Source organism: Amblyomma mixtum, chromosome 9 (assembly GCF_055824585.1).
Source record: "Amblyomma mixtum isolate Tamu chromosome 9, ASM5582458v1, whole genome shotgun sequence".
Classification (NCBI taxonomy): domain Eukaryota; kingdom Metazoa; phylum Arthropoda; class Arachnida; order Ixodida; family Ixodidae; genus Amblyomma; species Amblyomma mixtum.
Genome location: NC_143020.1, coordinates 41,254,297 through 41,280,914, shown reverse-complemented (window position 1 = coordinate 41,280,914; position 26,618 = coordinate 41,254,297). Strand labels below are relative to the sequence as shown.

General features: G+C 47.4%; 1 protein-coding gene across 3 annotated transcripts in view; it reads left to right on the top strand.

The window, feature by feature from the left end:
* The window catches only part of spas (spastin), an 85,337-nt gene that overhangs the window by 33,227 nt on the left and 25,492 nt on the right, over positions 1–26,618 (top strand). For 2 of the 3 annotated variants that reach the window (XM_089559788.1, XM_089559789.1), the window contains exons 2-5: positions 17,080–17,166; positions 18,266–18,349; positions 22,216–22,467; positions 25,957–26,192. In XM_089559788.1, coding sequence (XP_089415914.1) covers positions 17,080–17,166; positions 18,266–18,349; positions 22,216–22,467; positions 25,957–26,192 — 659 coding nt within the window. The remainder of the gene's footprint in view (positions 1–17,079; positions 17,167–18,265; positions 18,350–22,215; positions 22,468–25,956; positions 26,193–26,618) is intronic. The other variant, XM_089559790.1, reaches the window with a different exon arrangement.

The following is a 26,618-nucleotide window of genomic DNA, read 5'->3' as shown; positions in this document are numbered from 1 at the left end:
TAACGTGAAAGAACTGAGCTGAAAACGGAAGCATGAATTTCGAGCGACTCCTTCGACGCTGGAAGTCACGTTAAAGGAAGAAGGAACTGACCGGCCTGCGCAAGCCAAAATTAATGTGTACAGCTTCGCTCTCTAATCACCATCATGCGAGAGTTATGCGAACATAAAAGCTGTTCCGTCCCCGCCAGCTACGTACACTCAGGCGAATGAAACTCGTCGAAATAGAAATCTACAACGCAAGAGGGTATAGTTTCTGGCTGCGTGTATACGATGGTTCACCCTGCTTTGAAAAAAAAAAAAAAAGGAATTCTTAGCAAGGACGGATAGCTGTAGCAGGAACTGCTGCACGGTTGTCCAGTAAGCCACTTTGCGTTCGCTTCGTTTGTCATAAAAATAGCTTTTCTACGCTAGTATTGTGGTGCTGCCGCCGTGGTGGCTCAGTGGGAATGGTGCTCGGCTGCTTGCCCGAAAGTCGTGGGTTCGATCTCGGCCGCGGCGGTCGAATTTCGATGGAGGCGAAATTGTAGAGGCCCGTGCACTGTGCGATGTCAGTGCACGTTAAAGAACCCCAGGTGGTGGAAATTCCCGGAGCCCTCCACTACGGCGTCTCTCATAGCCTGAGTCGCTTTGGGACGTTGAACCCCCATAAACCAAACCAAACCAGTGTTGTGTTGCTGTCATGTTCCATGAGCTCCATAGCCTTGGCCTCCAAACGTTTTCGTCTTCTAGTTGTGCTGGTTTTCCGGTTCGTCATGTGTCAGTGGTTGACCTTGTTTGTCTGGCTTTTAGCGTCCACTGCGGTGCCGCGCTGTTCGCGTTATCGGTTGTTTATGGCGCAGCCTTCGAGATATCGGTCGCGACTATGTGCTTTGTGTTGTTTTTGGTTTCCTGATTAGGCGCGCGTGTACGCGCGATCTCCTCCTTAGATTTAGTCTCTCTCGTTTCCTTGTATGCGCGCGGGTCTGTCTTGGTGGTGTGTGTGTGTGTTTGGTTTTGCGGGGGACGCGGTGGCCGCGTGACACAGGCGTGCATCGTGGACTGCAGAAATTAGATTGAGGCCTCAAGAAGGGGAGAGGTTTCTATGTACGTATCACTAGCACGTCACGGGACCGTGAACAATTGTAGTTTTATAGAAGTGTAGAGAAGGGAGGAGAGTGAGTGAAATTGCACGGTAGGAGATACAGGCTATAGCATCAGCGACGACTCAGCCAAATGGAATGGATCAGGATCAGCATTCCGGGATTACTTTTTTTTTTTTAATTCCCACTTCTGCTCCCTCCTTCCTGACGCTTCCTGGGTATATATGCTCGTGATTTCGAAGAGTAGGAGTTGATGATGGCATCGTTGCAATGCTGGTAACTTTCCTCCAGTCTCTTGCCGGGTATAATGTTGCTAAGGTTAAATCTAAACTTAATTATCGAAGTTCTGACTGATTGTTCTTCCTTAGAAGACGGCTTCGAGAAGCGCCACCGGAGACCAAACTGTGAGCATATAACACATTTATACGATCAGTTCTCGAATGCGGAAGCATAATTTGGTTTCCCTATAAACAACAGCTCATTAACAAACTAGGAGTGCAGCGAAAGGCAATTAGATGTATCTTCAACAAATACAGCACCAGTGATTCGCCATCCCAACTACTAAAACAAGCATGTATTCTTACTTTAGAGAAACGCGCCAAACTAGCACGACTAAAATTATTGTTCCAATTAGTACACAACACATTAAACATAGATACTTCGTTATATATATCTGTAGTTGAATCCAGACCATCCCGGCATAAGCACCCATTAACCCTTAGAGAGTATGCATTCCGAACCGACTGTTTCAGGTATTCATTTTTCCCGCTTGACATAAAAGAATGGAGTAGTTTGAACCCCTCTGTCACTACTAACGCATCTTTGCAGAAATTTGTAACTCTGGTAGAAGAACAATTGCGGGATAATTAAAACATAATTAGACAAGTACAACAGACGACTCGTATCACTGCATGTAACAGCATCTGTATGAACACATTACTTACAGCGTACAAAGTTGCACCCTTTTCTGTGAAAAATGCTCTATCGTTTTGTTTTGTTTTCTGTTATCTGTATTTTGTTCACATACTCGGGTAATTATTTGCAACCAACAGTGTTTCATAATGTATTCCATCTCATTTGTATTCGATTTGTGCCTTCTTGCTATGTGCCCATCCTGTAAAAACCCCAATGGGATTGACAGTACCTGAAATAAATAAATAAATAAATAAATAAATAAATAAATAAATAAATAAATAAATAAATAAATAAATAAATAAATAATCTCACTTCTAGGCTTAATTTTCGTCTTGGGCCGACGCAGTAATTTCCTTTAATTTCGCCTCCATCGTTGGCACACCGGGCGGAGTCGACACTGTTCCTTTTGTTCTCGATGTTAGGTCTGCTGTGTGCATGCTTTCGACTGGCCCTTATGCTATATGACCATCACCCCTGTAAATTGGCTTTGTCGGCTTTTACCAAACGCAGCTAGGATTCTCCATCTGTTTGCATTGCATACCCCTTCCGCCCGCCACTTTTTGTTTCCATCGAAATGGAATATTTTTTTTTCGCCTCAGTAGTATATTCAGGTCTTAAGAAAGTTCGTTTGTTAGTATTCCAGGGCAGTTGAGTTTTCAGTGGGATGTTTTTTGTTTTTTTTCAGTTTCGTACGAAGTGTGGCAACTCACCAAAATAGCCGCATAGAGATGCCGCGACTTACCGAGTAAACATCCGAACGATCATGGAAGTATTTTTTTTTTTTAGAAAGTGCACGTTGTGCTTGAAATTGCGAAAAAAAATTGATATTGCTACTTTTGGTAAAATATGACCGCACAAAAATGGCGTACAACCTGCTACACCGCTTACTGTTTCGGGAATTATTATTTACTGTCTTCGTTATGTGTCCTTAAAAATCGGCTCATTTGCTAGATGGAAGATGCGAAATTCACCTCAAACAAATAATTAAGTACTAGGTGCTGTCCACCGTCGGAAAAAGCTGCGACTTCGCATTGCATGCACTTTTTTTACATAGGGTGTCAAAGTGGTATTGCATACGTCGCTGCGTTTTTCTTTTTTCTGTGTCGCTTGCTTTGACTTTTGTGCTATAGTTGTGCTTCGTTAAAGGGAAGCTGAAACGGTTTTTTGAGAATTAGAGGTTGTTCAAGAATTCGAATCTATCAAGCTTCTAGATAAAGCATGAAAAGTATTTTTGCACTAGCATTTAAAATGGTGTCATAATCATCGATTAAAACCGCGACGATGTTTGGGCTTCTTCTCACTACGCTGGAGGAGTGCGGGGAAACTCGGCAGTGACGTCATTGTTGCCGAAATTTCAGATGTCCGCTGCTTACGCCTGCATGCTGCTGTGCGTCGTCAGATGGCGCCAAACAATGCATCGTGAGCTTCACCTTCGATGGCGTCGGTTTTCTTCCATGCAATAACCGTTTCTTTGCTGGAAACGTAGTTCCGTCATACGTGACGTCATTATCGGGGCCTCTTCCCGTCGCTGTGCACTTCAGAGAAGCCTGATCGCCGACGACGACTTTATTCGGCGATTACGCCACCATTTTGAAATGCTAGAGCAAAACGATTTCGCAGGCTTTACGTGCACGTTTCGCACATTGGGCAACCTTAAACTCATGGAATTCTAAAACCGCTTCAGTAGCCCTTTAAAGTGCCTGCCGAGCGTGCAAATGTGCACTGTGCTCGGACTGGCAACTAGACCTCGCATGTTTCGAACAAATGGCGTACTTCAGCTCGGGGCTTTTTGTGAGCCCGTTGCGATGCAGGAGGCGTGTCGTCCCTCGTCAACGGCTCGGTTCCATATTGAAGGAATCATATTCTTAGCGGTAAGAAACAGACACAACACCAAGATACACACACACAGGACACCCGCTAGCGGGTGTCCTGTGTGTGTGTATCTTGGTGTTGTGTCTGTTTCTTACCGCTAAGAATATGATTCCTTCAAGCCGTTACCAACTAGCCCAACTTAATGTTTTAATCGGTTCCATATGTGTGCGGAATTGGTCGTTATTTGATTTGCATTCGTCCCACTCCTCCTGGCTCAGTGGTGCAGCGGTTAGCGATGCGCCGCTGCCGCCCCGCGATGGTAGGTGTCGCCACCGGCGGCGCTTTTGCGTCCAAGGTTGCTCTTCCCAAGCGACCAACTTTAACTTCCACCTGCCACGGTGGTCATTTTGCTAGCTATCCGGTGGACAGGTTCGGATGGCGCCGCGAGGTCACGTGACACCGATGGCCCTCCTATACTCCTCATAAATGCTGCGCTGCTTAGTTGTACACGGACAAAGAAACTGGACAAACGGTGAGGTTAAGCGCGTTTGTCCAGTTTCTTTGTCTGTGTACAACTAAGCAGCGCAGCATTTATGAGAGGGTGTTCCAACTAGCCCATACGCCTATACGGGCGTGAAAAGGGTGTAAAGTTTGCACCCTTTTCACTCCTCTCTGTTCAGAGTGTAGGTTGCAGAGCGGCGGGTTGCTCCGGCCGCTCCAGCTGCGAGGCTTCAAACGGTCGCCGACGTGGAGAATTTTAAGGCGGAAGCCTTTAATGCCTCATCGTTGTAAGCAGTAGTTGCCGACAGAAATGTCACGCTTTTCAGTTGGTCGAAACGGTCGTGACGTCACAGTGCGCGAATTTCAAACGGGGCCAATTGTACTTTGGCTACTAAACATGCATCCAATTAGAGGAATGGTATAGTGATGCTCCAAGTAAGTGGGACTGAGTTTAATAAATTAGCTAATTAACCAACTAGCCTAGTTAACCTTTCTAGTCAGACCAGATAAATAAATAAAACCGAGTAGAAAATTGGTCGAGTTTGGGAATCGAACCAGGGTCTCCGGAGTGCGAGACGAGCACGCTACCACTCCGTCATGCCAGCTCGATGGTTTGGAATGAACAAAGGCGCGTCTAGTGAATACGGTGTCTTCGTTCACTCCCATCTTCTTCCCTTCCCGTTACGGCGAGGTTCAGGTGTCCACCGAGATATGAGAGACAGGTACATTTCCTTTCCTCAAAAACCAATTTACGGACGAGCAAAGCGTAGAACCGAACGGGCGATGGCGTTCTGTGGATTCCCTGGCAGCGTTGCTAGACGCTGTCGCGTTCTACTCATAGAGGCGAAGCTTAACGTCTTAACCACACATCAGTGACACAAGCAGCACCACAGCGCTTAAGGCTTCTGCCTCACTGCACTTTAGGCCAACAAAGCGCCCCCCTGAATTTTTCTTATTCATCACGTTTCTCGGTTTCCTGGGTTCTGCTATTACCTCCCTTCGGCGGGAAGTTCAAGAGGAATTCAAGATGGCGGCCCCCATAGTAAATCGATATAGCAACCCAATTGGTGATTGATTGGGGACGTCATTAGCATATCGAATTGGTGTTTGGTGACGTCATTTATTTTGTGACGTCATAACTACTTACATGACTATGTTTAATTGCTTTTAACTCAGTAATTAATGAGGCGTCATAAAACGAATTAGATATTGGGAATCGCACCAAAATTAAATAATGAAGTTAATATTTAATTATGGTTATGCTTATATTTAGTTGCTTATAATTAACTAACCGATAACGTCGTAATCTAATGGATATTCGTAAAGGGCTGGATGAGTAGGACATGTTAGTCATCAATATTGTCAATTAGGTTAATATTTACTCATGGTTAGGCTTAATATGGCGGTCACGTCGTCAGCACTCGGCAGCTCACTATTTCATACCTCATGGCGTCCGGGCACCTAACGCCTAGGTAAGGAAAAATGGCCCTCCAAAGAGTAGAAAAAACTTTTCCGGCCCAAATTGGTCAAAAATATCCGACTTAGAGGCGGTAGGCACCCGCTCGCCGTAAGGTATGGAAAATTAGCCTAATCCCGAGGCAGTACATCACATGGACGATAGATGGCACTATCGAAAAGCTAACACTCGTTACTTCAACGTCCTCCAGACGGTGGCGACATTTTTTTTTTTCTGATGTAGGGGTACTAACCCTTCCGCGTTGGAAGTATTCTGTTCGCAAAAGTGCGACGCAATATATCGGCGAGTGCCGATTGCAGTGCTCGAATTTCAGAAGCCGGGACCGCGTGTGTCGGCTCCTGAGTCCGCTTTGAAAAGGAAGAGCTGCAGGAAAGTGTAGCCTCAGCCGCGGCCCTCGCGTTTCATGCATTCTCTTCGACTCGTGTGAGCACGCGGCGTCTTGTTTCGCCCGCGCGAAAGCATACCTCGGAAGGGAAACTCGTCGTGCCAAGTTAAAAACTGTCTCTCGCGCTGATTTCAGTGGTGTTTTACGCTTCCGCTTGCGACGTCTGAGTTGTTGCTGGAGGCATCCCGCCCGCTCGGGCATGTGGACTCCAATAAAGTGTAGAGGTAGTAGAACTGTTGGTTTTTGGGTTTTAAATGAACGCATGATGAAGTGGTGTCGCCCAATATCGGTTGATTACCTTGTTATCAAGCTTTTTTTTCTTTTTGAGAACGTCTACAGTGACATTAACAGGGCGCTTGTGTATCGCTGATGGCGGGAGATGTGCTGATTGCAGGATATGTTTGCAGAGTTTGAGCAGAGCCGACGCAGTTTTGCGTGTACGTAACATTAGTTTAGAAGTGATTATTATACTTCTCAGGCTGATATGTAACTTCTGGCGGTTAGGGATGACGCCCGAGGGCTGGGCGATGCCAGTGTACGTAAGGAACCCCAAGTGGTCTAAATTCAGTCCAGCAGCCCTCCACTAGGGCGTCTCTTGCAGCCGACAGTGTAGCTTCCGTTACACCACACGTGCATCCAGCAAGATGAACTGGCATGCAAACGAAAAAGTCGCAGATCTGTGAATTGCCTATAAAGTAGTTTTATGTTTTGACATCTTGACTGACTTGACATCTTTGGCGTCTGCGCTCCATATACACTTGCAGTCCTAAATTTGCGGAACGCAGCTTTGGCGAAGTAATTCAATTTCTTTCGATTACTCCCGCGACAAAATGTTAGCGATTTGTTCGTCGTGTCTTCCTTCCCAGTTCGTTGTGACATATATGGGATGCGGTTAGGGCGAGGTTACTTTTACCTTCTATAAGCGCCCGTACCAGCGAAGGTCTTTCTTCCGAAAAGGCCATTAGGGAATAGAATCGGTAACCGCGTTGCCTTGTGAGTGCTGTACCAGACGACTCTTTCTTTTCGGTGTTTTAAGAGCGCGTGTCTGTTAAGTTTGTTTCTTGTGCGTTTCTTGTGCACTCCTTACTGTGCCCTGTTGGCACCACCACTGTGATGCCTTTGGCGCTGTGGGTTTCTGGAAGAATCGGGCGCTCGGTTCTTGGTTCAGCGGGGCATTGGGTGCACTCTTAAACACGAATACGCCTATATGGGAGTATTTTTACTCCCACGCAGGCACTTCCCTTTAGGGGCAAGGTGGGCTGCCTCACGTTCCGGAGTAGATTTCGTTCACTAAGTATACAGAATGCTTACTCTTGGCAACGGAGATATGTTCCTACTGCATAGCATCGAAAGTTGATGCAGTTAGCAATGGGTGAAGGCTGTACGCTGTACCGGAGGTCTTCATGTCAGCAAATAGAAGAGGTTGAATCCTCGGTTAAAAATCTTCCTAACTGCAAGAACTTCGCATGTTTCGAAGAGGGAATTTGCCTGCCAACCGTAAGTGTTCCGTATATTTACGGGTGGAAATCTACCCCGGGGCTTGTGTAGTATAACCTGTCCTGTAATGGGTGTGCTTTAGAAGGCAGCTTGCTCATTTTTTTACTCCTTTTCTGTTTGGAGTGTAATTCATGCACTTCGAATTACGTATACGCTGCACATATCTATTCCGAGGGGACGGCAGAAAGAGGACGGCAGAGGGGACGGTGGCCGCAGCTGGCAAAGGACAGGGTTAATTGGAGAGACAGGCCTTTGCCCTGCAGTGAGTGTAGTCAGGCTGATGATGATGATGATCTATTCCGAGCCGCGTTGCAGAAACGGTGTTTTCTCATGGACGTATCTTTTTTTTTTTCGAGGGTGTATGTTTAAACGGTTGGAGAGTACATCAGGAATTTGCCGAGCACGGATCCGGATAGACCGTTGCACTCTTTACACTTAGCGTATGAATCTTCGCGTCCACTTCTTCAGGATCTGTGCATGCTGCTTCTTTATTTTTTTCGCCCGAATGGATCCGGGATTCCCGACCGAACGGGCCTGAAAAGACGGCGAGGCGCCCGTGTGGAATCCGACGCCCCGCGGCGCTCGCCACAATGGGCAGTCTCACTTCAAAAATCGTTCGTAGCCGCGTAAACAAGGTCAGGCGCATCGACAAAACGGATCATTCCTCCCCTTCTGGGCACAAACGGCCCAGGTAGTCGAAGAAAAATGTATATATAGTATATACACCTGACTCGAAAGGCGGCTTTTTGGGTGGTCACTGAACTCCTTCGTTGGCGCGCTTTTCTTCCGATGCCCCAATCAGAGCGCGCTTGTGAGCCGCTGCTCACTTGTGGAGGCGAGAAATCGATCACCCGCGTTTCCTTTTTTCCTTTAGACGCCTCCGGCCTGTCTGTCCTATACGTGCTCTCCTATGCATGCTCCTATACATGCTCTCTTATACAAGGTGAGCCGCATACAAAGAAATAATAATAAAAAAACGCGTGTGGCGTTGACCTTGGCATCCGCATTCGTTTTGTGATCAGAACTCGCGTTCCTGCACATGTATACCTCGGTTCTAAGCACGCTTCAGCTAGCAAGTAAACGAGTAAAACAAGACATAATTTCCAAGAGAGAATTGCAGGCTTAAGAATTGCGGGCCGAACGCCGTTTTCTTTCTAGGTCCACTGACACAAGCTGCCACACCGACCCGCTGTGTTATACTAGAGCGGCTCCCCCTTATAAAAATGTTCTATCCCTGCTGAAAAAAAGTTCTATGATGCAATAATCTCATAGATCATTCATCATAGAATATCATACAATCTGTATGATATATCATACAATTAGTATGATATCCTATGACATCTCTATGATGACTGTATGATTTTACAGAAATGTATGACATTTGAATGATAATTTTCTATGATTTGTATGATAAGTCTATGATATTTGTATGATAAACTGTATGAGTTTATTGCATCATAGAACTTTTTTCAGCAGGGTGGACAGTCTATAGACTTCTTATTGACTCTACTGACTTCCTATAGATATTGCTTTTTTTCTATTCATTGTCTATGGACTATCTATAGACAAAAGTCTACTAAAAGTGTATGGCCATAAGTCTATAGATTGTGTACAGACTGTCTATGGCATTTGTATTGCCTATAGACTGTTCTCTAGGATTTGTGTATAGGCAGTCTATAGATGTTATAGACAGAAGTCTATAGACATTATAGACAAACTTTTTTTGTAACGGCCCATTGACGCACCTCCGAGGGAGTCGCAGTAACGGTGTGGCTTCTAAACCGCATCCAAACGAATTTAAGGGGCCTCCGCGAGCTCGCTCCCGTTTAAAGCTGCTGCGGTTGTTTCCGGAGGCCCTACCCTTAACAGTCGCCGTAGCTGGCCTCACCGAGGGCATTCGAGGACACTTATAGAGGAGCCCAGTCTTTCTGAGGGCCGCCTCTGATCTGACGACACCGTTGGTTTGTGTGGCCAGCGTAATGCGAATACTTGGCGGTAATTGCTGGGGCACCGCCCTTACAAAAAGTTTTAGACAGTCTATAGAGTGTCTATAAAGTTTATAGACCGTCTATAGACAAATCCTAGAGAACAATCTATATGCAATACAAATGCCATAGACAGTCTATGGACAATCTATTGATTTATGGCCATACACTGTAAGTAGAAGACAGTCTATAGACTAAATAGACAAAAAGCAATATCTATAGGAAGTCAATAGTCAATAAGAAGTCTATAGGCTGTCTATAGACCATGTTTATACGGGCGAATTTCGAAATTTCTTTTATTGCTTATAAGTGGGGGCCATGACGCAGGGGAAGTAAGGGGGGAGGGGCCTTAACAACATAACTGATTAAGACATGTTCCACTATGATTCAGATACTTATTCACAGCATCTTTTTTTTTTCCCTTTCTTGAATTAGTTTCTGTCTGTTTTCCGGGTCTGCGACCTCAAAAACGAGCATAACAATGACTCTCAAGTTGCGTGCGCTGGAAAAGCAGGGAGTACTGAAGTTTCGCCGCTCGATGAGAGAAACTTAGTGTACTAAAGGAGTACTAACTATGGCCGCCGCGGTGGCTCAGCGGTTATGGTGCTCGGCTGCTGACCCGAAAGACGCGGGTTCGATCCCGGCCGCGGCGGCTAGAATTTCTTTGGCGGAGAAATTCTAGAGGCCCGTGTACTGTGCGATGTCAGTGCACGTTAAAGAACCTCAGGTGGTCGAAATTTCCGGAGCCCTGCACTACGGCGTCTCTCATAGCCTTAGTCGCTTTGGGACGTTAAACCCCATAAACCAAACCAGTACTAACTATGAGCTCCGGCGCGACTGTATACTTGATGGTTAACTGGTTCGTAACACGGATCTTCTTTCGTTCGATAGCTCCGCTCCAATTTTGACTCAGGGTTTCGGCAATGCGTTTCTAGTGAGTTTCGATCAATACGCGACGCGTTAACGTTCTCATTTTCCTGGCGAGGAGAGAGGGGGATGAAAGCGACGTCGCTTAAAACGCGCTTACGCGTGGATGTACAGGGTCGGTCAAAAGTTCCCAGGCCACATCGTGCGTCTTTGAGCAACATAGTTGCGCAGTTATGGCACCCTTGAAGCTCAAAATATCTGTAAACGGTAGACGTATCGTTCTAACCTCTGAAAACCTTGATAGCTTTCATCACCATCATCAGCCTGACTACCATTGCAGGGCAAAGGGCTCTCCCATGTCTCTCCAATTAACCCTGTCCTTCGCCAGTCGCGGCCACCGTATTCACGCAAATTTCTTAATCCCATCCGCCCACTTAACTTTCTGCCGCCCCCCTGCTACGCTTGCCTTCTTTTGGAATCCACTCCGTTGCCCTTAAGGGCCAGTGTTTGTCTTGGCTTCGCATTACATGCCCTGCCCAAGCCCATTTCTTCCTCTTGATTTCGACTAGGAGAACCTTAACCCGCGTTTGTTCCCTCACTCACTCCGCCCTCTTCCGATCTCTTAACGTTACACCTAGCGTCGTCCTTAACTTAATCTGAACCCTCTTCGTTAGCCTCCACGTTTCTGCCCCATAGGTGAGTACCGGTAGGATACAGCTGTTGTACACTTTTCCCTTGAGGGATATTGGCAAACTGCCATTCAGAGATTTACACAGCCGCAAAGGTTTTACCTTCAGCTCTTACACTTAGCGGCCGTCGGGGCTCACGAACGCGGTGTTTGGCATGATCTGAAGCTGCCACTGATTTGGAGCTGCCACGTTACACCTATCATTTATCGACACCTTAAGCGCCAGGAAGACCCTTTGCCCTGGGGACTTCTGACCGCCCCCGTGCGTGTCCCCTACCGTTTTGCCTTTTTGTTTGGTTTTTCACCCGCGAGCCGTTCTTGGTCTTCTCGGGACCACATCGCCTTTTGGGTGCTCAATGAGAGAGCGAGCCCCCATTCATCTCTCGTCGACGGCATAAAGGGATAGCGTGTATGTAGAGAGGGAGGGGTGAACAACGGGCCCTGTGTATGTGTATGTGTGTGCCACATAGAACACGCAGCGCCCCGACCTTCTCTGCTCAGCCCACGCCCCGCAGTATGGTACTTGTACAGCCTCGCGACGACCCACATTTTCGATGCGCGGCCGCCGCACGAGGGAGAGAGGACATCATCCATATAGGCGCGCACCGCCCGTCCGATCTCGTTTAGGGCTCCCTCTTTGGGCTTTGTTCGTCTGTTTTTTTTTCTATTTTTTGTTTCATCAGGTTTCTCGAATTTCGTTGTTTCCTTGGACGTTTCTGTGAGGTCGTCGTCTTCGTCGCATGCGCGCTCGTGTGGGACGATGAATCCTGCCCGCTCCGTTTCCTGGGTCAGGGTTGGGCCTTGTCTACTCCTTCGACGCTCTTGAGACGGCCGGCGGAGCGCTACGTGGTCCTTTGTTTTTTTTTTCTCGAGACGTATACGTAGAAACAAGTGGCGGGCACTTTCTCTAAAGCTCGTCGTTCGTCTCCGGATCCTTCTTTGCGCGCGTGTGGGTGTATAGTTGTTGGCAGTGAATAATGCGTTCCTGTGGTGGTACCACACCCTGTATATATAGTTGGCTTGCATATATAGCCCATATTCGGCTGCTTTTTCGTCTTCCTGTATATCCTGGGTTGCAGTGGTCTGTGGCTGTTCCACACCCTGCATATATAGTTGGCTTGCATAGCCGTTCCCAGCAAACCAAAAACCTCTCAGAGACGTCTATAGCTAGACGTCTCTGAGAGGTTTTTTGTTTGCTGGGCTGTATACGCTGGGTTGCACTGGTTTGTGCATCTTTGAGGTTTTGCCGCTGCGCGGCTATTTCGCGGCGTCGCCGCTAAGTCGGCGCGCGATTCCGCTGTGGTATATCTCGTTATGTGCGGCGGAGCTTCCAGTTTATCGTGCCGGAGATTACGCCGTATACTCTTGGCGCTGTCGCTGCTACCGCTGCTGTTTTGGTCACGCGGAAGTCGTCCCGTATAGTGTCTTGCCGCCCGTGGTGTGGAAACGGGCGGGGAGCTTCTTTGGCGGAGTGCTGCGGCTGCATTGAAAGTGCTCGTCGCACTTGGGAGCACGGCGGTGCGGTGCCGTGCATTCTGATTGCCCGCAGCACGCGTGGACCTTCCGATAAGGTTGGCTGTGGTTCGGTTTTGTTGGTCCGAGCTGGTGTACGTATATTTAGTACTAGGTAACAGAGGGTGCATAATAATGCGGGAGTGTACAGGGGAGTCCCGATAGAGACGTCCTCTTGCATAATGTAGTACGTAGAGAGACCGTGCTCCACTCCCGGAACTTCTTGCAAGTAGTGTGGGGCTTCCACGAGTGTGCCATTCTCACACAGCCCAACTTCGCGTTTGGAAGCCGCCGCCGCTTCGCGCCCCCAGCTTTTTCTTTTGTGTTCCTTTGGTCCTTGTTTTCTCTGTTATCTGATTATTTCGGTTAACCAGTTCGCCCGGAAAGTGCCTTGGCTGGTGTTCCGCAGGTGCTGTCGGTGCGGGGTTTTAAGTGGGTCGGAGCACGTTGCCTTAATGAGGGTGGTTGCAGTTTTGGACGCGGGCTCCCCCCTCCCCCTTTTGCGTGGTCGGCGGAATTCGCCGCGACAATGGCGGGGAGTGGGCGGCAACATTTCGGCGGTTTCGGGATCACAACACCGCGCCCGCTTTCCATAGTATGCGTTCATTATGGTTGGTGGCGCCGCTTGCTTGGAGGCCGCGACTGAAAGACTAATTCGTGTCGGGTACGTGCGCAACGCGCGGAACCTCGTCGGCGCCTTGATCCTACCAATGTATTTAGCCGGTACATTTTCGCCGCTTTGTCCGCAGAATTTTGTCCGTCCGTTCTGCGCCTCTATCATTGCCACTATCACTACTATCCACTACACTCACTATCCATCACTATTCACTACTATCATATATCCACTACCAACGCTATCACCATCACTAGCACGTCCGCCCAAGCGACTGCTGCAGGGGCAGGTACCACCAGTGTCCCCCTGTTATTAATAGAAGCTTATTCAAAAGGTAACTTGCTCGTGTACTAGTTAGTTAGCATGCAATAAGGGCGTCAATTGCAACAGCGTTGCTACAAACTGGCTCTGGTATCGTGCGGAGCGATTCACGAGGAGGAGAGCTGAGGTATATGTTATAAAAGACACCGTGCGGGAAGCAAGTTTTGTCGGTTTTTGAATGCGCAAAATATCCTCACGAGATTACTAAAACTTTGAAAACGCGCGGAGTGTCTTTGCCATGCGTTTTCTGCTGCGCTCGTAGCATTCATACTGGTGAACAGTGCAAAAAAGGCGGGACAACGACAAGACAAGCGCTGACTATCAACTGGGTTTATTGAAGGACGGAAGGGTGTATATACAAAAACATAACACAAAGAAGTGAGAAGAAGTAAGAAGTTCGTAGTATTTCCTGCGCGTGATTGTAGTTTCCGCGTTTTATCTCCTCTAGAGTGATAGTCTTAGTGTGCTTGGCTCATTGTGTACATAATGTCTCTGAATACGCTGAAACATTGAACAGCACGAAACTCATGCATTCCTGCAGTGGGGTGTCTAGGGGTAGCACGGATTAGAGCGCAATTTTTTTTTAGATGGACGCCTAAGTGACATCCTTGTGAGCTTCGCTGTAGAGCCTTTGGATTACCGTAGTCTCAGAACTGTCCATTGAGTCGATGCGTGCAAACCCTCATCTGGTCAAGGCCGTGGTCGTCGTTGAATGAAATATTGCGGGTCCTGCGAATAGCCAGCCGATTGCCCAGCTCAAAGGTGGCGCCACCTTCTTCTAGGTTCCCGAAACTGGCCTTGTAAGAGAGGCAGCTGTGCAGAGCATCCAGGTGTCAGTCACGCCTTGCCTTTGATAGTAGAAATTTTGATAGTAGAAACATTCGTTTGTTTCATATTAATTTGCCCCGACACTCGAAGATTTCCACCCCGTTCAAGTCCCCGAATATCTTTCACATCAACCTTGGACGCAAGAAAGACCCGAAATAAGCGTGTCGCCGCCCGTCTACGAGTCCGCAGCGCGAAATGGTTCAGGGTCAAGTCGGCGACCAGAGTGGGCACTTTCCAGTGTTCGACTTTCGCCGCGTGCTTGCGCGCGCGTATGTCTTGTGCGCGGGCGTTCTTTGATGGTCGCGTGGCGAATTGGCTTGATTCAAGGATTCTGGTCGCGTTTTCTCCGCGAATTCAACCTCGACCTAGTACCCCGTATCACTGCAGCGACCGCTTGCGTGCATCGCTACGGCTAAAACGGGTTACCTGTGACGCCGAGAAAGCTGTGCGGCTCATTTACTCGGACTTTTCTCACCGCGGCATGCAGTTTTCGAAAGTTCCGCGGTTGATAATTATTCGTGTACTACCTACCTTGCCTTCATCGATCGCTTTAATCGCGGAAATGAGCTCTGCGTTTACCGCTCGTGCGGGCCGGGAAATTCGTTTGGCGCTGAAGCACTTCTACAGCCTCATTCCCAGAGTTTCGAAAGTGTGTGTCTGTGTGAAGCTTCGGGGCATCTCAAATGCGCTCTGATAGGTGCATGTGGCAGGTGCACTTACAATTGAGGCAGTTATTTGCGCCTTTCCCTTCAAGTTTCCCTTCTTGGAGTTTCGACTCCGTTCATTTTGAGGAAAGGAAAAACGCATAACTGGCCCCCTGCAGATGCATGGGTCAGTGGACACCTCTATGTCCGTTCCGTACGCCTCCAAACAATCGTGCTTGGCAATTCTAAACCGCCAGCTATATATATATATATATATAGCGAAGTATACGCTTCGTTAAAGGAAACATATTTATTCAACTCGACGTTTCGATCGGAAGACCGACTCCTGAAGAAGATCGGTCTTCCGATCGAAACGTCGAGTTGAATAAATATGTTTCCTTTAACGAAGCGTATACTTCGCTATATATTCTAAGCAGTCTAGTACTTCACGCTTTCGCAACCTATATATATATATATATATATATATATATAATGCTTTTTCTGCTCTGTGTGTGTGAGCGCGCACTGTCGATCGATAGTACAAAGCTGCGCGGCACCAGCTCGAATGGCACGGTTTTATATATCCAGTTTTGCGGTTAGGTTCAGTCCCTGATTGTTGCTTGCTCAGCGGCGCCTTGTTGCCGGAGGGGGGGGGGGGGGGGGGGGGGGAGGGGGGCTGGCGGCGGTTGCATTACTGTAAACGCTGCGCTTTGCTTATCGCGAACGATCGACACATATAGCGCGCGCGCGCCAGCCCTGATATAGGAGCTGCACCCGACGACCGCAGCGCTTCGCAATTTGCATATCGATGAGGGAAGGAGGGGGTCGTCCTGCCGCGGGGATCTCACGGATCTTAACTTTTCGATTCGCCCGCTACGCGGCACGACGTCGTCTTGCTTCCTAGAGTCACTTGCTTCCTTGCGCGATGCCCGTGTAACTCACGGCTTGGCCGCTAGGGGGCGCTTCGGTTTCCAATTTTGCCCGAGAAGATCCTTATCTCGACCAACGCGACTATGATTTTTTTCGAGTCTAAATTGCTGAGTGCGCGTCGACCCCAAGCAGCGGGTTTCCTTAAGAGGGAAAGGTTGTTGAACCTGGGGCATATGCAGTGGTGACTGATCAAAGATGTGGTTCAGCTGTGCGGGTACGGCCATTTAACATACAGGCAGGCTCGCGACCATTTAACCTACAGGCAGGCTCGTGTTCTCTGCAACGAGAAGCATGTGGTTGTCCACGCACCAGTAATGAGGACTGCCTCAAAGGCATAGGCGGGACTGTGTATAGCACTTTTCATAGTAATGAGCATCCTTAGAGAAATATTCCTTCCTCAGTGCACTTAATTATGTGGTGCGTGAACCCCCAACTGTTACTGTCAGGGATGTCTTTGGGGAATGAATATGGCAGCTAAGCTGCAGAACACTCGGTTGATTTGCTCGACTCGTTTCACTTGCCATCAGTATAGCTAATGTGTGATGATCATGTAGTGAAGCATACTTCCATTACAGGGCTACATATCAGTGGCTGCAACTAATTAATCATGGAAGATCATGGAAGACAGTTGGGCTAGTTGGTGTGTATTTGTTAGTGACTGCATAATTAATTAATTAACTAATTAATTTGTCAACTGTTGAAAAGTATATGTGAAAAGAAGATACAAAGTGAGACTAGTTAATACATGCTTGTAATAAATTTACTTTACAAAAAGTGAATGTCAAGTAATATGGTAGAAAACAAGCATCCATAACTTTTTAATAGGATGTCTGTTTTTTTAGGATGAACAAAATATGGTTGTTCAGTTTTTGTTACATACTGGCTTCCCCCTGCACTACGTCTCTCTGTCTGTGGATAAAGATACGCCTTGAATTTGCTGATTTTGGTGGCCTTTTCTCATTTCGTGATTTACTTGTGACTTTAGTGATTGTATAAGGCCCTGAAGGCAGTGCTCTTCCCTGCAGATTTCAAGGAGCTGGCCATTGACTTGTACCGCAAGGGCATTGAAGAATTGCAAAAAGGCATTGCCATCGACTTCTCTCAAGGAAAAGGTGACTTCCCTAATTTCCTTTGTCACTTGAGAGGATATTACAATCGCTGCCCACCTGCATGGAAACAAAACACTATTTGCTGTCTGAATGCTTGAAGAGAAGCATTGTCTCATTTGCAGAGGAGGAGAAACATAACTTAATTTGCATGGCTCCCCTCTAAGGGTTGTCTAAAAACATCGGCACGAGATTTCCGTTCAGTGGTGCATAGTTAGTGTAAAGAAGTACAGTCTGAACATGTGTGAGATGGTGCAAGAATGGAGAAAAATAATTTGAGCTATTTGATGTAGTTTTGCCTTCCAACAGTCGTGGCAGTTAATCGTTGGGTAATATGCCCCAGACAGCGTTGTGGAAGAGAAAGAAAAAATTGTTAAATGCCTTTCATTTTGCATGAGTGTTGTTTCAGCTTCTTTCTGTAGTTGGTTCATAACAACTGTGTGGCTCAGTAAGCACTATCCGAGCTTGTCCCTGTAAATTGTGCAGCTGGGCATCTATCTAGGTTGGTGCAGGTGGTTCAGCTAGGCACCTTTGGATGTCTATATTTGATTGTGAATTTTAGATTTAATCAATGAAATATGACCGATAAGAATTTGACATTATCAGTATTTCAGAACAGTGTTTGTTACAGATTTCAGGTGAGTTGGGGTTCAGCCTCGGAGGACATTTACGTTTTGAGCTCATGTGAAAAGGACTTAGATACGTGAGGTACCTCCATTGAGTGGCAGCAGCAGGGAATATTTTATGGAATATCAATTTTTTTGGTCAAGATTTCAGGCACAGGAATGTTTTTTTCAAATGTGAGGGCATAACAAGGGTAGGGCAGGGGGGAATTAACTCAGTGTAATGGAGTGCCTCCTTCTTCCCTCTTGCTTTGTTGCCTACTCTGCAAATAAGCGCAGGCACTTTACCCTGTCTTGTTGCCAACTTGTTGCCAACTTGTCGCCAACTTGTTGCCAACTTGTCGCCAACTTGTCGCCAACTTGTCGCCAACTTGTCGCCAACTTGTCGCCAACTTGTTGCCAACTTGTTGCCAACTTGTTGCCAACTTGTCGCCAACTTGTCGCCAACTTGTCGCCAACTGGTGACCAACTTTCTGGTGCAGGTCCCACCTGGGAGCGGGCGCATAGGCTCACGGACAAGATGAGGACGAACCTGCAGATGGCCAGGGACCGGCTAGACTTCCTAGGTCGGTTGTCACCTCTTCTTCACTCTTGCCTCCTCCATCACCCCATTCCTTTGCTCTTTTTCATATTTCATACTCTGTTTCATACATGGCAAGTAGCACTGCCAAAGCTAAGCCTGCCTATTTGCAGTGGCTATGACCATGCACGGAAATTAGTTTGTCATACCTCTGAAGTATAGGCAAGCATCTTTCATTGTATTGTCACTCAAGCACCGTGACTCGCAATGGCCTGCGCTAAATTTTTACCTCTAGGCATGTTTTTGTCCTCCCCCTACTGAGACCTTCAGAAGAGCGACGTGCAGCTGAGCGATATGCCGTTATTGGCAATCCTGTTTGCTCAGACTCCATCTGCGCCTAAAAAGTAGTTCACCATCGGCAAAAATAATCATCAGAGGATTCAATAACTGAACTGCCAGACTGCCTTGAGCATGATTTGCAATACTGAGCATGTCGTTTTGTACTCTTCACGTTTTTGTCAAAACTGGCACTGAGGCTTTCAAGAAATATGGGTGATGTGCAGTGGGTTGTAGTGTTTTGTGGGCGCACTACTGGAGCAGCGTCCACAGTGTTGCATGCTAAATATGAAACAGAGTGTAGCTCTCCTCTTTCTTGCTCTTCTTCTTTGCCCTTGTCCGTTCTCTGCCTTGCTGTTTTCCTCACTCTCTTCCTAGCTCCATTCCTCGCACTCTTCTCCTCGCTGTTCTCGCACCAGTGATTAGCATGTTTTGGCCACCTTGGGGGCGTGGTGTGTAGCCGTGTAGACCAAGGACTCTTGCAATATCGCAGAACACTGTACTGACTAGGTTTCTTAAAAGTTCTCTTGTAGGCATCTTTTTTAGTTGGGTTAGCAACACTACACCAGGTTGTCCCCTCGTCATGTAGCCGGGAGCCGGTAGGCACGAATGGCCTTGAACAGTCGTTGCCTAGAAAACGTTTCAGCCAAGCTCCACCAGGTGGCGTCGCCGTCGGCGGCGCCGCGCCGCGGCTGTGCACGTAGTCGCTCGCTCCCGCCAGATGTGGGCTCTCTGCCGAGGTAGAGGGTTTCGCGGAGGTATATGCGCGCTTTGCCTCGGTGGAATCTTGTCGTTATGGGGAGCGCTAAAGAGAAGCAACGACGACAGGACCTAGCCAGAAAGAGACGACGCGCTCGAAAGGCAGCAGAAGAACGCGCTGCACGACTCGAAAGCGGCGCAGCTAACGCAACTGACGAGGCTTAGCCCGAGCTAAACCATGCCTAATTTTTGTTTGTCTGTGTGTCATCAAAAGGACGGTGGCCAAGAGGCACCTCCCACAAGTTTCTTTTGCTGCATCGGGTTCAGCTGCTTCAGCCTGCTGGCGTGTTTGTTCTGGGAGTGATTACCTGAAACTGTCGCTTGGGATTATGCCACCTGCTGGTAATTTGATGGGTTTACGCTCCAGCATGTTGGGCTGTTCTTAAAGCATGCTGTGTGCACAAGCAGTGCCAAGCACAGAGTGTCATGCACAGTGTGAACATTTCCAGCAATTCTGTTTCTTTGCAAACAGCACAGTGCTACTCGTTGCTACATCGCGTGGCTTAAAGTGCACTGAAGAGGAATCTGAACTCGTCTTTTTGCCACGGGAACTCAATCTACACGTTCCGAGCATTCTTAAAAACTGCGATTTATTGCCCTGTGTGGCTGATTTGCCTAATTAAATCGAATTAACGTCTGGCTCCCGCCTTTTTTTTTTAATTCTTCCTCGTACGGTGAGCGGAGTCGACCAACGCGTTTAGTGCCTTGCAGCCAGCTCCGTGGAGGCTTTGCTTTCGCTTTATTTTGTTTTTTGGGTTTCCTTGAATAAATAGTTTCATTCGCAGGTAATATAGCCGCAAAATAAGCCCGCAGAAATAAAAATACGCGTAGACTATTTGCTTCTGCGGATTACTACGTATTACTCCGCCGATGGCAGAGCGGCCAGCCGCCGCAGGACTGGCTGAAAGGCACTCCACGCGTTGGTCGACTCCGCCCACCGTACGAGGGAGAATTAAAATATAAGGCGGGAGCTGGACGTTAATTCTTTTTAATTAGGAAAATCAGCCACAAAGAGCAATAAATCGAAGTTTCTAAGAATGCTCGGAACGTGCAGATTGAGTTCCCGTGGCAAAAAGACGACTTCAGAATCCTCTTCTGTGCACCTTTAATGGGGCATGGCTTGTATGTAGTGCACTTAGGTCGCAAACTCTGCTGAAGTATCAAGAGGGTAATGAAAAATGTGCAAGGAAGACCAATTTAAATTTTCTCTAGAAGTGATGTGAACGCTTATTACGGCATGCTTACTTCAGGATATGTGGAAGTGATGGTGCCAATATCAGCATCGCGGGCTTAGAAGCGACATTGCTGAACTTTTGAGTAATGGATCCAGTGAAAGGGAATTTTGTAGCGCATGTAAAGTATTCTCATCCTTGGAGCCATCAACAGTGCCTTAGAGAAGGTTGTAAGGGATGATGGCAGTGTCAGGTTGAAAATTTTGACTGTAAATTTCTAGGTTATTGCTATTTTCAACGGTGTTGGATTGCCAGAAACCATCCTAACCTTTTGTGGTGTGGTTATGACTGTGCGCGAGACTTTTCACTTCTAATCTAGAGCTCATCTAGGCATCTAGAGCTTTTTAGAATGTGGACGATGCAGGCCGCATTTGAAATCTCTGCTACATAGTATGGTAGGGCCATTTTATGCCTAGAAAACAAAGTGCTATTCAAAAAGAAGAAAGAAAGTTGGGGGCTGTGAAGTTTCGTGGCGTACGCGGGAAGTGCGGTTGCGTGCTGTAACTTCCTTCTTTCGTGCGGTAGAATGCTTTACTGAAGAACATTGCAGCTGAGGTTTTGTTCTGGAAACTGGTTCAAGTGGTGCTGAAAATGCTTAATTGGGCGTGAATGCGTGTATTCAAAGAGTATGCTGATTTCGTGACTGTGGAAGTGTGTGGCGTGTGTGAATTTCTAAAGTTCTTGCGCCTGTTGTTTTTGGGAAATAGGGGGTTCCAAATATACATGAATTTCTTGATTTTTCTTGGTAGTAGAACATACCGCTTATGTGAAAGGATTAACCAACTGGTTTCATCTGGGAATGGGCTGCAAGGAAATTGGTCTATAGTTGCTTACTTTAAGCTAGCTAAGCAAAGAAGCTAAGTGTTAAACTCTTCCTGGTTATATAATGTGTTGTTTGTTCCCTTGTAGCAGTTGCAGCATCTTAAAGAGTTGGCATCCTACACTTACTGTTGCCACCCTTGCCAGCGTTTTCATGCAGATTGTTGCACAAGAGGTGTTTAAGGCTTTGCTTGCCTGTCTGTGGTTCAGAATCTTTTGCTATACCACTCTCCTGTGTTCAGCTGTTCAATATGCAGCAGCTCAACCATGTTAGCTATACCGCAATCATTGCTTTTAGTATTGTGTTTGTGGTGTGTGTGCATACTTTGTGCCTAGCATTGTAGTGGTAACGACACAGTGCAGATATGCTTTTTATTATTAGAAGTTGTGCCATTTTGCACGGCTTTGCCCTGTTGCATTTGTGGTAGCAGCAGCCAGAGCTCTTCAACCGGCCACAAAGCTTGCAGTAAGCTCAATGTTTCAATACTGTGCCTGCTGATTAGACCGAAATGTCGGGGTTAGTGGACTGTTGCTCCATCTGTTGCAATTAAATGAAATGCATGCATGGGTCGCCTAAGTGTTCACTCAAAAGAGGAAGGTGGGCGGGTGCACTGATATATTCGGGCAGTGGTTCTGCCAAGTGGCTCCGTAGATATGGCCAGAGTTTGAAGCGGAATTTTGCAGCTGATGTGGTTGACGAGAGCTCTGGCGGCGTAAGCATGCTGCCCGCATGTTGCATGTTTATCGGCCGTCATTGCATGTGCAGAGAGCATGGTGAAGATTGCGCACCTAGGCGACGACCTGCCCTGGCATGCGGGCGTGGCGCGGCCCCAGGGTGGCCAGAGGCGTCGGGCCTGGCAGAAGACTGCTCCCGGTCACGACGCCGCCTCCGCGAACCGGGACGGCCCGTCTTGGCTGAAGATGGCAGAAAACGGAGGAATTGCCGCCAACGGCCAGTCGCATGACAGGCACAAACGTTGCAAGTCACCCACGCTCACACCGCAGGCATCCTCTGGTGGTCAGTCTTGCGCCATCGTTACGCTCTGGCTTGCTCTCTAGACTAGAAGAGTGGCTTTTGTGTGCAAGTGCTTGTGGATGTGCTGGCTGCCACTGCAAGCTACTGCTGCCGGTCACGCAAAGTGCGCCCTCTGGTGGTCGTTTATTTCAGGCTGTGGACAACATCCAAATCCGTGCCATATATTGATACTGATATGGTATTTGAGCGTCTTAAATTTTCGTACTGTTCGGATAGGTTAGGGTCTGCTTAGAAAAGTGCTGTGCAGCCATGTAAAAGTGGTAAAATTCAAGCCAAGTGCACTTCTTGCACTCTTTATCGCCATGGCCTATTTTCATACTGACACAGATGATGCCAAAGGCACACGCACGATGAGCATGGCCTGGAAAATGTTTTATTGCTAAAGCAATACTACTTTCACTTTCAGCTCCTCGCGTGGCGAGGCCGCGGTAGCTACCATTGACCTTTAGCTTGACCTCTGCTATGACGTCATACCATCTGCCTCAAAAACCAGGGGCCCAACTTGTGCCGTCGCGAGGCGAGGCCGCGCTTGGTAGCTGTTGCCTAACTCCTGCGCCCGCCGTGCGCCTAGCGGTGTGATGTCACAGCTAGGATTGCATTGGATTGCATTGCATTGCATTGGATTGTATTGTTTAACCGATGCATCACCACAAGTCTAACCACAAGCACCACCACCAGCTGCACTACCAGCTGAACCATGGCGTAGCTACGGATATTGCTTTCGCAATTACCGGGCTTAACCAAGCTAAGCCACAGCGAATTTTTTGGTTAGTCATTTTGGAGTGCTGCGACAGTTTTAATGGCATCTCGTGGCCCGCACTATGTAGCTACCGTGTACATTTTCCTTGTGGCATCTAGTTTTTGAGTAGGGAGAGGGAAGCTTTGCTTTTCCTTGGGACATTTTTGCGCTGGAGGGGAAACTACGTGTGCGAGATGTCAGCATTTTAAACCCGTATGCATAGCTTGGGAGCTTATGAAAATGGCACACTTCTATGGAAGCTATTGACTGATCATGCTCGTGTAGAGTCGAAACTGCTTAATTGGACGTGCTTTAATTTGGAAATCCAGAGAATTCGAACAGCCAGTGCAGTCCTGACTAATGCCCATGTTAGTCTATGGCGTGGGACGCTTGCTAGTTAAAACGCTACTATACAGGTCTGTCACCGGTTAATTCGAACGAGATTCTGAAGGGTGGCCTTGTCCAGGAATGACCGGCTGGGCAAGCAGTCATCATAATGCGCCTTACTCAAACCCGAATCGTGTGCTGCAGAGTCACTTGCGCACCTGTGATGTGCGCTCAATGGAAGGGGTAATGAAAAACTGACTGTCCCTCTACAAGAATAGTTTAGCTTCCACTTTTCAAAACTACGTGCCAGTCTGCGGTGATGGCAGCTGTTGGCCGTTCATCAGTCACCTAACCCAACACAGGTGCACGAAGTTTTAAACATTTATTGGCGCTGCTGCACATTTCCCTCCCTTCCGTACGTGGGGATCTTCCATTACATCGAAACTGCACACTCGTTGCACGGTAAAGCTACCTCGCACACAATGTAGCCGCTTTTAGTTAAAGGTGCACTGAAGAGGAATCTGAACTTGTCTTTTTGCCACGGGAACTCGATCTACACGTTCCCAGCATTCTTAGAAACTGCGATTTACTGCCCTGTGTGACCGATTTCCCCAATTAAATCGAATTAACGTCCGGCACCCGCCTTTCTTTTTTTAATTCTGCCTCGTACGGTGAGCGGAGTTGACCAACGCGTGGAGCGCCTTTCACCCAGTCCCGTGGCGGCTTGCCGCTCTGCCATCGGCGGAGTAATACGTAGTAGTCCGTAGTAGCAAATAGTCCGTGCGTATTTTTATTTCTTCGGGCTTATTTTGCGGCTATATTAGCTGCGAATGAAACTATTTATTCATGGAAACCTAAAAAACAAAATAAAGCGAAAGCAAAGCCTCCACGGGACTGGGTGAAAGGCGCTCCACGCGTTGGTCGACTCCGCCCACCGTACGAGGCAGAATTAAAAAAAAAAGGTGGGAGCCGGACGTTAATTCGTTTTAATTGGGGAAATCGGCCACACAGGGCCATAAGTCACTGTTTCTAAGAATGCTAGGAACGTGTGGATCGAGTTCCCGCGGCAAAAAGATATGTTCAGAATCCTCTTCAGTGCACCTTTAAGAAGGCTCCATCGCTACCGCATCGCACTGGGATGAATGCCAAGGAGGCCCTTATGATTTTAAAGTTCGACATTCCTGCAGCTGTGCTCACTTCAAAAGCAGGCAACCTTTGTCCAGTGTTTCACCATATAAATTCGCCATGATGCAAGTGGTTCTTGTCAGTTTTTAAGTCCAAAATGCTCTTAGCTCCCGTTTTTGGCGTGCCGTTTGCGATCTTAGTGTCAGAACGGAGGGAGAACACGGAGACGAACCTAAGCAAACTTTGACTAAACATTTCTTGTCTGCCCCTCAGTGCCTGCGTGCTGTGATGTCGCTGGAACAGCACATGTGTCAGCAGTGTTTTCCTAATCCCGTATTAGGCACAAGCGCATTCCTCGTAGCAACACTGACGAAAGAAGCGAGAGCTGTGGGCGTATTACGTAACCCGCGCGCCCGCAGGTAGCCGGTCTCGTGAATGTCGTGCGGATCCATGGTGCCATCCTTTGACGTGGCACTGAACTATTTGTGAACAGTGAGGGCGGTAGAAGCTGTTCCTGTACATTGCACTCTGCCGCCCGAGTAACGCTGTGGATATATGGTCGTTTGGCCGGGATGAGACCTCGCAGCAAGGTTCAGTCTCTAGAATTTGCTAGGCTAGCATTTCATGCTTCCATCTACTTTTGATCATGAAAAAGCGCATTTTTTCTTAAGGTCATATGAACATATTTTTCCAAAATATGAATTAACGATTTTTTACTGTAGCTGCCGTTACAGTGCTGACAAGTTGTAAGGTGGAGTGTATCCCTCTCATGATCTATGACGTCTGTGTACCATGTCTTCTAATTCTAATTCTCTAGTTTTAATTCTGATTCTCTAGTTTTAATTCTGATTATCTAGGTTTAATTCTGATCATCTAGGTTTAATTCTGATTCTCTAGTTTTAATTCTAATTCTCTAGTTTTAATTCTAATTCTCTAGTTTTAATTCTAATTCTCTAGTTCTAAGTCTAGTTCTAATATAGGTCCTTGTTATCTTTGTGTTGCATCTTTACTGCACTTCTCAACGCATGGTCTCTGGGGACTGTATAATGGTAATTGTAATGTAGAGAACAGATGATCAATGGATGCCTAGAGAAAAGGAGAATGGGGGGGGGGGGGAGTAGAAAAAGTTATTTAATTCGAATAGTACGTCTGTTACCATGTACTTGTCAAATAGTCAGCAAATTCATTTGTAAATTCCCCTGTGTACATGCAAGTCTTTCTTGATAGTGTCGAACAGTTGTGTTATTGATGTTGGAATTTTCTTTCTTGTGCAACTTCAGTGACGATAAAAAGCCAGACACCTGCGTGTTCACGAGGCAGCATGGCTACGCACGGCGTCCCAGCACGAGCTCAAACCCTGCCGCGCAATGTGCCATCTGGTCCTCGGACAACGGCCAAGTCGCCGTCGCGGGTCGGCGGGCGGCCGGCAGGTAACGATGCAGCTCCAACGCCGACGCCAACGGCAGCCAGGCGGCGCTTGGGGGCGCAGCAGCCAAATGCTCAGCAGCAGCCCAAGGTGAGGAGACATTGTTGGTGCTTATTTTTGGAGAGTGAGCTTATTCATATCCTCCAATTCGGTGAGGGCTTACTGGGTGTTTCTTTCGAACTTCAGTATGTCTGTAAATATTGTTCAAGTCGAAGCCTTTTCATGTTTTGCTTAAAGTATATGTAGTGTTTATGTATGCAGTGTTTGTAGTATATCTGTAAGTGTATTGCTACGACGAAGAGGAAGTGGAAGTCGAAGTGGCCTCCCGCAAGTAAAGGTCGAACGAAGAAGAAGAGGTTGATGGTGCTTCCTGTTCGCGATGGTGCTTCCTGCTGCTCGCCGCTAGGAACTATTCACCTACCGCTTGTAAATAAATGTAAATAGTATTTCCCCGTAGCAGTGTATAGTGTATGTAGTACAGTCCAAACCCGTAATAACGAAATCGTCGGGGACAGC